The sequence below is a fragment of the Chlamydotis macqueenii genome, chromosome 18 (genome assembly GCF_036417535.1).
Source record: "Chlamydotis macqueenii isolate bChlMac1 chromosome 18, bChlMac1.mat, whole genome shotgun sequence".
NCBI lineage: Eukaryota > Metazoa > Chordata > Aves > Otidiformes > Otididae > Chlamydotis > Chlamydotis macqueenii.
This window is the reverse complement of record NC_141573.1, coordinates 6504009-6518225: the sequence shown is the minus strand read 5'-3', so window position 1 is coordinate 6518225 and position 14217 is coordinate 6504009. Positions and strand designations below refer to the sequence as shown.

At 41.9% G+C, this 14217-nt stretch overlaps 3 protein-coding genes across 12 annotated transcripts in view; 2 read left to right on the top strand and 1 right to left on the bottom strand.

The window, feature by feature from the left end:
- The first annotated feature begins 307 nt into the window (after nucleotides 1–307).
- Nucleotides 308–4661, top strand: LOC104473395 (nucleoside diphosphate kinase). Its single transcript, XM_086762555.1, has 5 exons — nucleotides 308–417; nucleotides 1117–1249; nucleotides 1791–1892; nucleotides 2642–2754; nucleotides 3025–4661. Exons 2-5 carry the CDS (start codon nucleotides 1121–1123, stop codon nucleotides 3140–3142), a joined length of 462 nt encoding a protein of 153 aa, XP_086618681.1. The 5' UTR covers nucleotides 308–417; nucleotides 1117–1120; the 3' UTR covers nucleotides 3143–4661.
- Nucleotides 4662–5536: 875 nt separating this feature from the next.
- LOC104474998 (nucleoside diphosphate kinase) lies at nucleotides 5537–8388 on the top strand. The gene is made up of 5 exons (XM_086762554.1): nucleotides 5537–5686; nucleotides 6015–6147; nucleotides 6760–6861; nucleotides 7630–7742; nucleotides 8139–8388. The coding sequence occupies exons 2-5, from the start codon at nucleotides 6019–6021 to the stop codon at nucleotides 8254–8256; spliced, it is 462 nt and encodes a 153-aa protein (XP_086618680.1). The 5' UTR covers nucleotides 5537–5686; nucleotides 6015–6018; the 3' UTR covers nucleotides 8257–8388.
- Nucleotides 8389–8494: 106 nt separating this feature from the next.
- MBTD1 (mbt domain containing 1) overlaps nucleotides 8495–14217 on the bottom strand; it is a 32594-nt gene continuing 26871 nt past the window's right edge. For 9 of the 10 annotated variants that reach the window (XM_086762549.1, XM_086762543.1, XM_086762547.1 and 6 more), the window contains one exon: nucleotides 8495–12851. In XM_086762549.1, coding sequence (XP_086618675.1) covers nucleotides 12733–12851 — 119 coding nt within the window. In that variant the 3' untranslated portion in view covers nucleotides 8495–12732. Of the gene's footprint in view, nucleotides 12852–13829; nucleotides 13887–14217 lie in introns of those variants that run through there. The other variant, XM_086762550.1, reaches the window with a different exon arrangement.

The following is a 14217-nucleotide window of genomic DNA, read 5'->3' as shown; positions in this document are numbered from 1 at the left end:
AGCCCTCCCGAGCTGGGTGCTGGGGGTCCAGTGGGAGGTTGGGGACCGCCGGCGGGAGACGAACAGGGACCACGGAAACAAATCCCGTTAGCGGATCAGGCGTACGGGGGCGGGCCGGCACCGCCCGGGCGGTCCCGGGAACGGCTGCGGGGGACCCTCAACCCGGGGGGAGACGGGCGGGGGGGGGGTCCCGGAAGCGGCGGGGGTGGGAACGGCGACACCCGCTGCCGCGCCCGCCGGGCCCGGCCCAGCGCCCCCTGCAGGCGGGAGGCCGCGCCGTCGCCATGGCAACCGAGCGCAGGCCGCCCCGAGGTGGTGGCCCCGGCGGCGGCGGCGGGGCCGGCTTAGGGCTAAGCCGCGGGCTGGCCGGTGCGGCCGCCCCGCCGGGCCGCCAGACCCAGCCGGGGCCGCCAGCAGGTGAGACGGGGCGGCGCTGGGGGGAAATGGGGCCGCGAGGGGGGAGCGGGAGGCCGAGCGGGCCGGACAGCCCCCGGTTCTGCGGGACAGAGGGGCCGCGGGAATGGTCTCCCCGCCTCGCCCCACCGCGGGCAGGGGCTGAACCCCGACCCGTTTCAGCGCTTTTCGACAGCACCGAAACCGCACCGATGGCTGCGTCCCGCAGTGACGGCCCCCCTGCAGCCCCCCCTTCCCCGCTGTGCCCGCTGCAGACAGAGATACGTGAGCGCGCACAGACACACCGGCAGCCAAGCGCTGCTCCAAAAAACAGCCCCCATAACATCGGTTTACGGATGAACACGGTGCATACGGCTTTATTCCACCTGCTTTGCCCCGAGTTGCGGGCAGCAGCCTCCCACGCTGCACCTGGAGATGTATCAGTGACAGTCCCAACCTTTCATTCCACTTCGAGCTCTTCTGATTTTCATGTTTGCTAATTGCATGTTTCTATATGCGACACATTGTTATTGTTTTAAACTTACTTTGGTAGCACTCGTGAAAACCCTTGTACTGCAACTGATTTATCAGACTGGTGCAGATCATGGGTTAACGACCTTCAGATTTAATTATAATAATAGCTGATATTACACGCGATACGGGGCTGTGATTGCACTTGCCTGCTGGTCCTGGAATAATGACTTTTATTCCCTTCCTCATTAGGACGATGGCTTCTATCTCCGAGCGCACATTCATCGCCATCAAGCCTGACGGAGTCCAGCGGGGACTGGTGGGAGAAATCATCAAGCGGTTTGAACAGAAAGGATTCAAACTGGTGGCCATGAAATTGATACATGTAAGCTTTCCTTAATTCGTATGTCTCCTTTTTCATATAAAATGCAGCCTTAAAATAGCACAGCGTGCTATAATGACAAATGTAGACTTCAGAACAATTATATCTGAAATTGTGGGAAGTCTTTGAATATTTTGGGTATTTTGGAAAAGTTCCAAATCCCAGCTCTGGCTAAATGCTTTAGACATGCTAAGCACGCTAATTTTAGTAACTTGATGCTTGATGTCCTTAGTCTGAAGAGAATATTCTTATAGGTGCATCCTATACCTAATAAATATCTCTGAATATCTTCAACAAGTACCATGTCCCATAAGGTGTCTATATTGGCAAAAGATACTTTTTTGTGTTCAGTTGTGGTTAAAGCAAACAGTTCCAATTCATGTTGACCAGAAGTACTTCTAGGAAGATGCTAGAAATGCTGAATTTTCAAGTGCGTGCAAGTTTTAGGATTAATAGTGCTCTGTGGTTAATCTATGTGATTTCAGTATGCTCCTAAGTTCTTACAGTGAGCTTTTTTGGTTTGGTTGGTTGGTTTTTAATGCAGGCCTCTGAAGACCTTCTGAGAGAACACTACATCGACCTGAAAGACCGGCCGTTCTACGATGGTCTGGTGCAGTACATGCACTCTGGACCTGTTGTAGCTATGGTGAGTTCTTAAAGAGAAAGCTCAGCTAAGAAAAACATACTGTTTAACTGTCTTACCTGCAATAAGATTGTGTTAAATTTTGAATTCTGGTTTACTTTTAAAAAGACTTAAAACCGAGATTCAAATACTGTAATTAGGAAGGTGTGCTGTTAACTCCTTTTCCTTTAATCTTTTTTTTCATAATCTTTCTCTCCTTTGAGTCAGCATGTTGAGGAAGAGGGCAGGGGTAAAGGGGGAACCAAAGCTGGGACTTTGAGAAACAGTAAACCTGCAAAAAAACCCGCTATGAAATGCCATGTATTAAGCAAGCTGAAAAATGGTGGTGGAATATTTTTACCATACTCCTAAACTATAGTAACTTTGAAAATCTCTTTCAGTCTAACTTAATTAGAAGGGATTTTCTGTTTTTTTTCCTTGATAGCATATTTTTAAAAGAGTTGAGCTGGAGAGCTAGATCTTCAGTGAGCAGACAGCTTTGGATGGCTGTTTACCATATTGAGATTTAAAATTACTCTCTTCCCATCCTTGGTGAGGGGAGAGGTATTGTGCAGAAGAGGAGAACTTCAGGAGATGCTTCAAAAATCTGGCAGAAAAAACTGGAGATAAAATTTGTCTTGCTATTAGAAATATTCAGATGGTGATTTGTTCCATGATGGACAGCATTGTGTAGTTCTGGAAGGTATGATTAACTCTTGCTATTTCATCTACTGCTAAGATTTCATAATCTCAATGGTTTGGTTTTTTTAAAGGTATGGGAAGGTCTTAATGTGATTAAGACTGGAAGAGTGATGCTGGGGGAAACTAATCCATTCGATTCCAAGCCTGGCACTATTCGTGGTGACCTCTGCGTTCAAGTTGGAAGGTATTCTTTGAAACTGTTGGTATCATCTAAAGACACTAAGTGTCCAGTGATATGTCATCATATACGTAGGAACTGTGCTCCATCCTCCTCTCTCTTATGCACAGGGCTGCAGTTCCCTGTGCCCATGTAATGTTATGATCTAAAGATGGAAGTTGAGTTGAGGTCTTCCCCGGTGGCAAAAACGATGAGCAAAGCTGGGATGGCACACTCTGTGCTTTGCTTTGAGTTTGAGGATTATATTACTTTTATATCCACCTTTTCTTTTCCTAGGAACATCATCCATGGAAGTGATTCTGTAGAAAGCGCTGAGACAGAGATCAGTTTATGGTTCACTCCTGAAGAACTGGTTGATTACAGAAGCTGTGCTCATGAATGGATCTATGAGTAGAACTGAGCCTGTTCCTTCTGATATCCTTACTCTGCAAACATCTGCTAGCCTCTAGCTATTTCAAAACCTTTCTTATAAACTGGTAGAAACCTGTCTCAGAAATTTGTGAGATTGCTCTGTTGTGAATATTAAATATAGTCAGTGTTTGCTGCTGCTTTGGTTAAAAACCTGTGAAGTTATAGATGGAATTGTACTTTTAAAAAGCTGAGACATACGAGATTAAGATACAGAGTATATAACACATGTATTTTCCTGAAATACTCTGTGGTGAAAGAGGGCATTTGGTAAATAAATATGCAAATGGCTCAGCGTGAAAGGTTAACGTTGTCAAAATGTTAGGGGACAACTCATGGTATGTAAATATGTTCATAGTGTGCCCAAATGTTGAGGATTGAACTTGATATCAAGCGAATCCCCATGCCCAGAATGGCTGTATAAAAAAGCTGATTTATTTATCTCTCCAGAACATGCTGTGCCTGGAGAGCATGGTTTTGATTAAAATGGGAACTTTTCTCTAAATTGACATGGTTTGAACTTGTTTTGTTTTTTTTTCTCCCCACATGGGATTTATTTAGCATTTTAAGGGAGGATTAACAGGCCAGGCTTTATGAAATGCCCTTTTATGTGAAAAGAAGATTAATGTGAGGATGGATGAGGGAGATCTACCTTCAGCCACTTTGCCGTAGCAGTCCTCTGACATTGCACACGGCAACAACAGTGCTGTTTGCTTTACTGACCTAACAGCTGATAATTTAGCTAGGTTCTCATTTGTGTTCTTTCCTTAATAGTTAGAACGACAAGGTGTTCTTATGTAAGGAATTTCAGAAGTTACGATAGCATTATCTTTTAAATTTATTTAATCATGTAAAGAAATACAGTCATAATAATGCTAAATATATTTCAGTAGAAGTGTCTGCTTCTATCAGAGAAAACTGTCAGCTTCTTGCAGAGATTTTAACAAATACTCCCTAGCTGTACTGGATGAGGAACAAGAAATGTGTTGGGGGTCAAAATTATGTATTTTTTCACCTGCAAGATTGCATTCATTAAAAGCAAGAGTTTAATGAAATTAGCTGTTTGAACTCTCAGGTTTTTTCCTACAGTGAGTTCTTGTTTCAAATACTAAAGTGTGCAATGAATGCTGAATTCAATGGTTATGATACTTTATGAGGATATCTAACTACTAAAAACAGATGGTTCAGAATAAAACAATATTTGCTGTTTCCTAAGTGAAATAAAAGGCATTTTTCATTATATTGTCTTAGAGCTAATTAATAAGGAGAAGGAACAAATTCCCTAACTACCAAGCTGTAGGTGAGGTTATTAGCTTCTCTTCTGAAAACATTCAGTGTTATAGAAAATAAATAATTAAGTTAAAGGTTGTTAGAGAAATGGAAACGTGTGACAAACCTCTGCACCAGATGAGTTGTCTCCAATTCCACTTTTGCTTGAAGGATTATTTGAGGTTTCTTTTTCTTGATTTGCTTACTACAAAATAAATAAATTTGGGTTATCCTGAGATGTAAGAGTTGTCAGAAAGCTACTGATGAATATTTCTAACGCATTTAGACTGAGAGAAGGTGGAGGTCAGCCATCTCTCAGAGGAAATGCAATACTCCTGCACACCTGAGATGCCTGGCTGAGCATGTCCAGTTTCACTAATTCTAAGTGGTTCATCAATAACAGACTGCATAAGCACTGCAAAGGGTATTAGAATTGCAGTGATGGTATATGGTCATAACTAGCTCAGGAAGATAAAATGTGTTCTGTAAATTAGTAAAGTACCAAGTAGTAAAGTTAAGAAGTAACAACACTGTTGCTAATTCTCGTTATGACCCGGGTACAGGGACTGTAGAGTTTTACACCTGCGTTTTGACACGTGGCAGCTTCATCTTCCTGCATCTCAGCTATATCACCAATAACTTTCCTGACTTAGAGATCCTGCATCACTTTTCTGTGAGAAATAGAATTTCAAGGAGCTGTAAGGCGTGCTGCTCTGCCTAAGCGAGGCTGGCAGTAGCCACCATTAGTTAGCAGGCTGCAGGGATACCCCTGCAAACAGCAAAGTAGTAAAAAATGGTTAAGTGCAGTTGAACGTTCTTGACCTTTTCCCTGTGGAAGAGGCTTACGGCCCCGTTGCGGCAGCTGAAAGCCAGTCACCCTGCATAGGCGGCCTCCGAAGGGCTGGAGGCGGCAGGTGCCGCCGGCCGCCCGGCCAGCAGCTGCCCTCAGCCCGGAGAGGGGCCGGGCCGGCTGCCAGGCGCGGCGGGGGCTGGGCGGCAGCCGGGCCGGGCGCTGAGGGAGCGCAGCGGCCGCCAGCAGGCCCCGCACCAGCAGCGTCCCTCCGGCCCGGGCCGCACCCCGGCAGCGCGGGCTGGCCCCGAAGCGAGCCCGCAGCCCCGGCAGGCCCGCCCCTAAGCGCCGCAAAGCGAGCGGCTCCTCCTCTCCGCAGGGCGGGGGATCCGGAGACCGCCTGCCTCCGCCTCCTTCTCTTCCTTCGGTGGCTGCGGTGCGGGCGGTAGCGGCTGCGGGAGCTCCGGCGAGGTGAGGCGAGGGCCCCCCCCCGCCCTCAGCGCTGCGCTCCGTGAGGGGAGGCCGAGGGGGTGCGGGCCGCGCCAGCGGCGGGCCCCTCATGGCGGACGGGGCCGCCTCAGCCCCGGGCGCGGCGGCGGCCTGCGGGCCTGGCCTCAGCGGGCGGCGGAGGGGAGGGGAGGGAGCGGGGCCCCGCGGGCTGAGCGCGGCAAGGGCGGGGGAGGCTCAACGCGAGCCCGGCGCCACGTGGGCCCGGGCGGGGCGGCCGCCGGCCCCCTCCGACCTTGAGCGGCGGCGGGGTGCGCCGAGCCTCAGCCCTGCCCGTGTCTCTTCCCCGCAGCGCGATGGCTGCCAACTGCGAGCGCACCTTCATCGCCATCAAGCCCGACGGGGTCCAGCGGGGGCTGGTGGGAGAGATCATCAAGCGGTTCGAGCAGAAGGGCTTCCGGCTGGTGGCCATGAAGTTCGTGCACGTAAGTGTCCGCGCCCGGGAACGGCCCTCGGGCTCTGTCTGAAACGATATCCCTCACCTGCCAAAATACGTACTTATTTTATATATATTTATATATTTTAATAAATATATATATCCCTCTGTGGCTTTTCCTGCATCAGAATGGGAATCTGATGCAGAATTTGCCCAACAGCTGGCAGTAGTGGATCACACGTCAGGCCAAGCTTTCCATCAAGCACAAACATGTGGTCAGTGCCGTTTCCTAAGGAAACAAAATTTGCTCGGATGGCTTAAGGCAGCCTCCTTGAGAGAGCTGAAGTGACCTTGACTAAAAGGTTGTACCGGGTAACATCATCCAGACATCCTGCGCTCAGCTTATTGCTGAGGATTACTGTAATGCAAAGAAATAATTTTGACAACTTGGCACCGCTGACGCTACCACAAAGAAAGATGGTGCATCGTGCACTCCTTTAATTTCACATTAGGAACTTTCATTGAAACTCATTAATAGTATTGCAGCAATCACTGATAATCTAACAGCTGGTGAATCCAGTTACTTAGTCTGCAGCACTGACACCTTTTGTAGTATGATATTTTGGAAGTGATACTTAATGTTACACTGGTCCTTTTAAAGGCCTCTGAAGACCTTCTCAAACAACATTACATTGACCTGAAAGACCGACCCTTCTACCCTGGTTTGGTTAAATACATGAACTCTGGACCTATTGTGGCCATGGTAAGTGGCTTGATTTTACTTAAAGGCTATTTTCTCCAATATATTTGTCTGGGTCCGTAAATTATTTTAAAATATTCAGATACACTGTTACGGGAATACATTTTTTTCAGACTACATGGTTCTGATAAAAGAAAACCAAAATTAAAATTAAGACAATCAAGTAAGAAATTACTATTTATTAACAAGAATAAAAGTGTGCATGTATAAAATACATATTAAAATGCTTAGCATAGATTAACTAAAATTTCTGAAAGCCTGTTTTCTGCACCAAAGAATCTTTTGTTTTGTGGAAAAAAGGGGTCAGGGTTTTGGGCTTGCCTTCTCCCACAGAAACCCATCTTCTGTGTCATTCCTTTTTTGCACTTTCTCCAAAGCAATAAGATTTCCCTAGTAGCATCTCCTTCTGTTTGGCTATGTACCTAACTAGGAGCACCTGCAATGCAGAGTGTCCTTACCCTGTCACTACAGAAAGGTGGTGACATTTGCCCTGTATGTCATTTAACTCTGAGGCTTGGTAAAGCATCTCCTTTAGTGTAGTGATAATGTTGATAGTTTTGGTTTTTGTTTTTGTTTTTTTATAATCACTTTCAGTTCATTTTTTTTCCCTAGTTGTCTGTACGGGCCTAAGAGAATCTAGGCTAGATTTTTATTTTTTTTTTAGTGGTGGAGGCCTTGTTTCTTTACAAAGTATGTTATTGACAAAGATTAATCTTTGTTATTTTATATAAACATAGATTAATAGGATTGGTTTGTCTTTTTTTCCTTAAGGTATGGGAAGGACTCAACGTGGTTAAAACTGGGAGAGTAATGCTAGGGGAAACAAACCCTGCAGACTCAAAGCCTGGTACCATCCGTGGTGATTTCTGCATTCAAGTAGGAAGGTTTGTGCTCAATTTTTTAATCAATTGAGATTAATAACTCAGTGGTGGTAGTCTTTTATTCTTGGAAGTCAAAATTGTTATTAGAGATCCTACTCTGATGGTATTTTATTTGCAGGTCACAATCCATAGCTGCTACCTAAGAAAATGGCTTGGTACAAAACTGACTTTCTTGAAATGCAGCTCCTCATCAGAGCTTCGTGTAAGATCAGGCACTGGCAGTGGCTGCTGTAGTAAAGTAGCCCTAGTCACCCTGCTAGGCTTAGGTAGCTCATATAGGGGGGGTATTTGAATACTGTACCTGAAAGAGTAGTCTTGCAGCTCTAGATGCTTCATCCAAGTTCTGGCATAGGGGGAACTACCGTGTTGCTGAAACAATGCGTTTGTCTCCTTCCGCAGAAACATCATTCATGGCAGCGACTCCGTAGAAAGTGCACAGAAGGAGATCAACCTCTGGTTCAAACCTGCAGAGCTCATTGACTTCAAGTCCTGTGCACATGACTGGATCTATGAGTGAAAGAAGTTTCCACAATGAATTGTGCCTTCTTAACACATCATCTCATTCCAGCTATTGACCTGGGAGCAATTATCACCACGGTTATCTTAGTCATTTTTCAGCACTGTCAAATAAATGGATGATATGAACTAATTTGTTGTGGTGCATTCACTGTAAAACGGAGTACTGAGTTCAAATAGTCACATAAGCCACTTTACTCTGTGGGTCAGTATTTTCCTCTCATAAAAGGAATAGTTAGCACAAACGTCCCTGTACAGCTGTATCAGAATAAATTCCAGCGTAGCAGAACTGAACTAGAAGAAAAATGTGTCACTACCCTGTGACAAAATGTCCCTCCCCACCCAACTATTAACACCAGCTGAAATGAGACCAAGTGCAAAGCTTGCTCTCTATTAAATGCTTATCTAATGCCACCTTATATTAAAAACCTTACCTGTGCTCAGACTCTCTCCTGCTTTATTTGTGCTCATGGTTTTAGAAATTGTGGGTATTTGATCCGCACTGTATTAGGAGAGAAACAAGCTGGAATGCATTTGTGAGTGTGCAAGGGAGTGCCTTTTAAGTAAAACAATCACTATTCAGAAGGCTTTTTATAATTTTTATTTTTGTGTAAAAAAGGCAAATTTAGTGAATTATTTTCATCTTGTACACAAAGTTATAATTTTAATGCTTTTCACATCCATGCTGAAAATCTGCAGTCTTGTAAAAATGAAAGTAACATTAATTTCTCCAAAAGCATTTTTTCACTTAGTTATGTACATTGCATGAGAAAGCTTTAAATACTCTCTCTCATTGACCACACAAATTACCAAGAAAATAAAAGATTAAATTTGTACAGATATTGATCTATATATCAAATACATACAGAAATGATGTAAAAACCCTATTTGTTGAATCTTGATTCCCGCCCCAACATTTTCCCAGGGGCCAAAGCTGACGCCTTTTTGTATAAATGGCTGTGGCTTTTTAAATATGAAAATTAAAAGGAAGAAAAATTCAGTTTAAATCACAGTTTTTAAAAATCCCTTCCCAATAAAGGATTGTTACCAAATATATTAGCACCATCGTACAAATATTGACAGGAGAGGGTATTCACATCACATAAAACAACAATAAAAAAAACAAACAAACACTGAAACCCGTGTTAGTATCCGTAGAACAAGGAATTGATAACTGCTTTAGCTTTCCTCAGATGCAGCAAGGAAAAGGTTAAAGAGTTGTTTTTAAAATAACAAAATCCAAAGATCAGCAGAAAGATTTTGAGCAGTAGAAGAAGGGTAGCTGCAAAGTAAGGTACATAACTTGCGCTACCTTACGGTTATAAAAATGCACTATGCCAAATACTGAAATTAGTTCGACCCCATTGAAGATTTCAGATGTCCAACACTTTGCTGCTCTTTTAGCCAAGTAACATGGCTTAGAGTAAAACAAAGATAAAAATGCCTAGAGCCATGTTCTCACAAATGCTTTGCAAATACAGTGAAGCCTACACTATGGGTATCACAGCCGAGAGGTAACCCAACTCTCTGAAGAGACCATTCTCTACATACCTGATAGAATTTTGCTCAGGTTTTCGTTAAACCTCTCCTAAGCAAGTGACTTCAATTAAGCCACAAAGAATCAATTGGACAGATTTCACTGTACTTGACAATTGCACAATTGAGATCTATTTTGAGTTCAGAAACAGAAGAGAAATTTCACCCATAAATCTCAACACACAACTTCCACTGAAGTCACATGTGTGTCCGAGAATGCAAGTCAACTCACATACTTTTTAGTGTTTAACGAATAAAATAACTATTTTTAAAGAACATTATAAAGACTGACAGACCTCAAATCCTATTCGTACATTTCTCCAACACTGGAAGTGTTTTCAACTTAAGTGCTAATTTTTCCTCTTGATCTTTGAAGACTGTAACTCAGAAATCAGGTATGACCGGGAAACCAAGTCCTGAGTCTGGGCAATGTGCAGAAGCCCAAGGTTTCATGACTTGGCAATATACCCTGCTCACGGCTAGCCCAAATTTTCACATTATGAAACACAAATTAATGCAAGAGTTCTTCTACTGAAGTCAGAAGCTATTGATGACAGAAGAAAGTAAGACTGTGCAACCTTGTTCCAGCTGACTGGGATAATCTGCAAGTTGTTGCATTAAAAAAAAATTTCAAAATCAATAGTAATGTACTTACCAAACCAAATCAATGCTTGCAGAGCTGCATTTTACAGAAGGTTAAATGAAGAACACAGGAAAAAAAAAAATAATCAAGGCTCAAAGTGTCACTACAATGGTCTATAATCCTACTTCTCCAATCCAGGCTGTTCAAAAGAAATGTCAAAGGTGGGTCAGAATCTGAGAACGTATTTGAAGTCTACCAAGCCTGACAAAGTCCTTTTATGGCTATTTTAGAGAGCTAAAATGTCTTTACCACCTGAATTTACAGATGCTTATAATCTGATAACCAGATTCAGTCAGTATAAGAAGCTGCTGTAAAAAGGGGTCATTCTTTAAGAAATTTTATCAGTAAGGGAGAAAAGAATTCCAGACATTCCTACACTATACAGGACATTTTTTACTTCCAGTAGTAAATACAAAACTTTACATAATGAACCCCTCTTGCATAGAATGAGGTAAACCTGTGCATACTACCAATACTATGTACCCAAAATTAGAGCAATATTTTAGAAAATAATCAAATTGCTGGTTTTCAACTTTCTATGCACTTTTTTTTTTAAGCTCAAAGAACAATATACAAAAACCGTCTCCTGGCGCCCTGTGGGTTGATATCCTTAAAGCATTTCTTAGGCTGTAGGAACACAGGTGATAATTTTGATTAATTTTTTTTTAAGCCCTAATTTATGGTCAAGAGTCAGATGATCATTGTACTGCTCTGAAGGGGACCTGCTAAGACCCAGAAGCACTTATAGAACATATGCAGTTAATTCCTGAGAGTTTAGTTAATGAACCTTACTGGTAAAAGCTAAAGCTCTTGATGCACATTTTTCCAGTCACAGCTCTGCAGGGCTGATTAATCAATTTTACTAATCAAATCCATGAGTGATGTCATTTACAAAAATGTACAAAGTTTAAAATTACAGAAAGATAAAATCCAAATTATTAAGAGCTTGTGCTAAAATACTTTGTATTTTGCTGGGAGTCACTGTCACCCTTTTACATGACTTCTGCCTTTAAAAAATCTAGACAGTTAAAGCAGGTGGGGCTAATGGGACATGAAGTGAGACACAGGGATTCCAAGCAATAAGCAAATCCAGTTTTATGAATTGTATACTAGAGAGTATATGACTTATATACTGTTCTCAAGTCTCAACTTCCATATTACGCTATCGCAGCAAGAAAATAATATTGCAGGCTGTGCAGAACTGAACTAGTTTTTTAATCCACACTGTATGGCTCCTTTTAGCTCATCTAAAACCATGTGGAACATTGGTTTTGAATGTTCAGAAATAAATATTTAAGATGGTACGGAAACATCTAGATCTTTCTGAATGGAAAAAAAATAATCAGAAGAATACTCAGAACTTCCTTCCCATGACTAAGGGAGGCCTGAGTTATGGTTCATCTAAGTTTCTTCTTTAGTTTATATTCATAGCTAACACTAATCTTCCAAATGAGGGAATTTTCCTGAAGTTCCAGTTTGGCATAGGGCTCTGCAAACATTTGCTGAAGCATTCCAAGACTACAGACATTCACGTACAGACAAAAGCTTTACAGTCCCAACCCAATGCCCACTGCAGTCAATGGAGACAAGGCTACTGATATTAATGGGCACTGAATCAGACCCTAAGGAACTTTGCAAAAAAAAAAATCTTATACATAAAAAAAGTATTTTAAACTAAATAAAAACATCTTGAAAAGTTAAAATCTTCCTCAGGTGATGGCTCCGTTGCAACTGGGGCTACTCACTGAGTAGAGCTTTACAGGACTATCTTCCACATACAATTTATGCCTCTAAATCAGGGCTTAAATGCCTTATTCTCACAACAGAAAACCAGAGGCGTGACCAGTGCAGTTCACAAGAGTCAAAGTCTCCCAACTTGTACCAAAAAGGTTCATTTGTTATGACAGTTCATTTGTATTTGCAACTATATCTTCCTCCAACCGCTTCCCACAATCATGCTAATTAAACTTTAATCTTACAAAAAAATTAGAATTTCAGTTCTTGTTAACAATGCACAATAAATCTGAACTTGAAAATATTACAAAATTCTTTCAAAAGCTTCAAATACAACACAAAAGTGTCCATTTTTTTTAATAAATTGAAAAATCTTTTTCACTAAAATAGTTTCCCCGCCCTTCCAAAAAATTCTGAACTGAGTCTAACTCATCTACAGTTAGCAAAGTGCCCCAGGTACAGTCTCCCGAACTGTACCATCAAAGTGGGAACAAAATCAGTCAGTCTTGGAGAAAGGCTCTTTTTGTATCACCAATACTGTGTCCCTCACTTTTCTGAGCTGCCTTACGGTTCCTGTTTGATGTAGTAACTGGCAGATCCGTTGCTTTCCTGATCAGATGCTCCTTGAAGGAAGCTGTACTCTTCTCCATCTAGCAACTCCTCTTTCAGCTGCAATGAAGTCACTAAAAAAAACAAACAAAAACGAACATTAAAGATCTATAATGTTCAAAGTAAGTACAACTTATCCTTAAATTTACTTAATATTATGGAAATTGGGAACAGACTCCACATTTCCCATTATCTTACATTCATTATCTCGGAGAAAGTAAATGCTTTCTGACCATAAACTGAACTTTAAGTTATGCTCTAGTATTAACATATTTTAACAAATCACTTACAATAATACATTCGCCACAGAGTTTTCTCCAGAAACTCTGGGTAAACACTGGTTTAAGAAGGTAACTGAACATGTTAATAGGAATAATGACTGTTGCTCAGAACAACACTTATTTTACAGTTTACCCTCTTGTTTACTGTTTACTCCCTATTTAGCCTTCAGGAAAGTAAAAATAAGATTAACTGTTAGCCATTTACAATCTACAAAACAGACTGTAAACATCTATGTGAGACAAGAAAAAACATTGTCAAACAGTAATCAATACATTAAAATTTTTAAATCCCAGAAGATAAGTTTCATTCAAGTAAAACACCTTTTTTTTTTTTTCAGTTTTATTTTTCTCTTCTTTCTTTTGTAAAAGAAAAAAAAAAGAAATGAGATCTAAGACAAAAAAAATGTTATGAATAGCAATAATGTCACAATTACTTTTCCAGTTTCATTAGTCAATACTGATAATTATCAAAATATGGGCACAATCAAAAGAACACTGAAAAGAAAACATGTCAAAACTTTCACTAAAGGTGCAGTACCCACATTAAAGGGTTGATTGTACAAAAATAAATGGTTAGATAGGGCGATATGGTCCGGAATATCTGCAAGAGGAAGGCGAGTCTCTCAGAACCATCATTTTTCTCTGACAGGCTGGTTACCGGCTCTTTTTAAGTGGCGCTGTCCAACAGCTGCATTTCTGTGCTGAAAAGATCATTTCATGGGACTCAAAGATGTAAAGTATGTGGGAAGGCTAAACAAGCACCATGAGATGGCCAGAGAGCAAAACCACTTCATACCATGTAAGATGAAGCACAGCTGAAACTTCCTCCTGTGCTCAGGACAGTACAAAAGGGGAAAGAGTTGTTTCACGAGCCTTACTGAGATCTGCGATAGACAAGTTTTAGACTAGATGCTTGTCTCATGACTAATCCTATACTACTCCAACTCAAAGCCAAATAAGCATCTCCTGCAACGTGCCTATATCCTAGCTATGGCTACTAAAAGGTGAGGCAGTGTGCAATGCTGAGGAATACACATGCAACTAATAAGTTCTGGCTGATCTCAAATGTGTTCTTAACTTACTTTGTTATCAGGGCTATGCTCTCTCTTCTGCAGACTTAACAAGTGTGGTCACACTAGTTTCTATTTAAATTTAAACA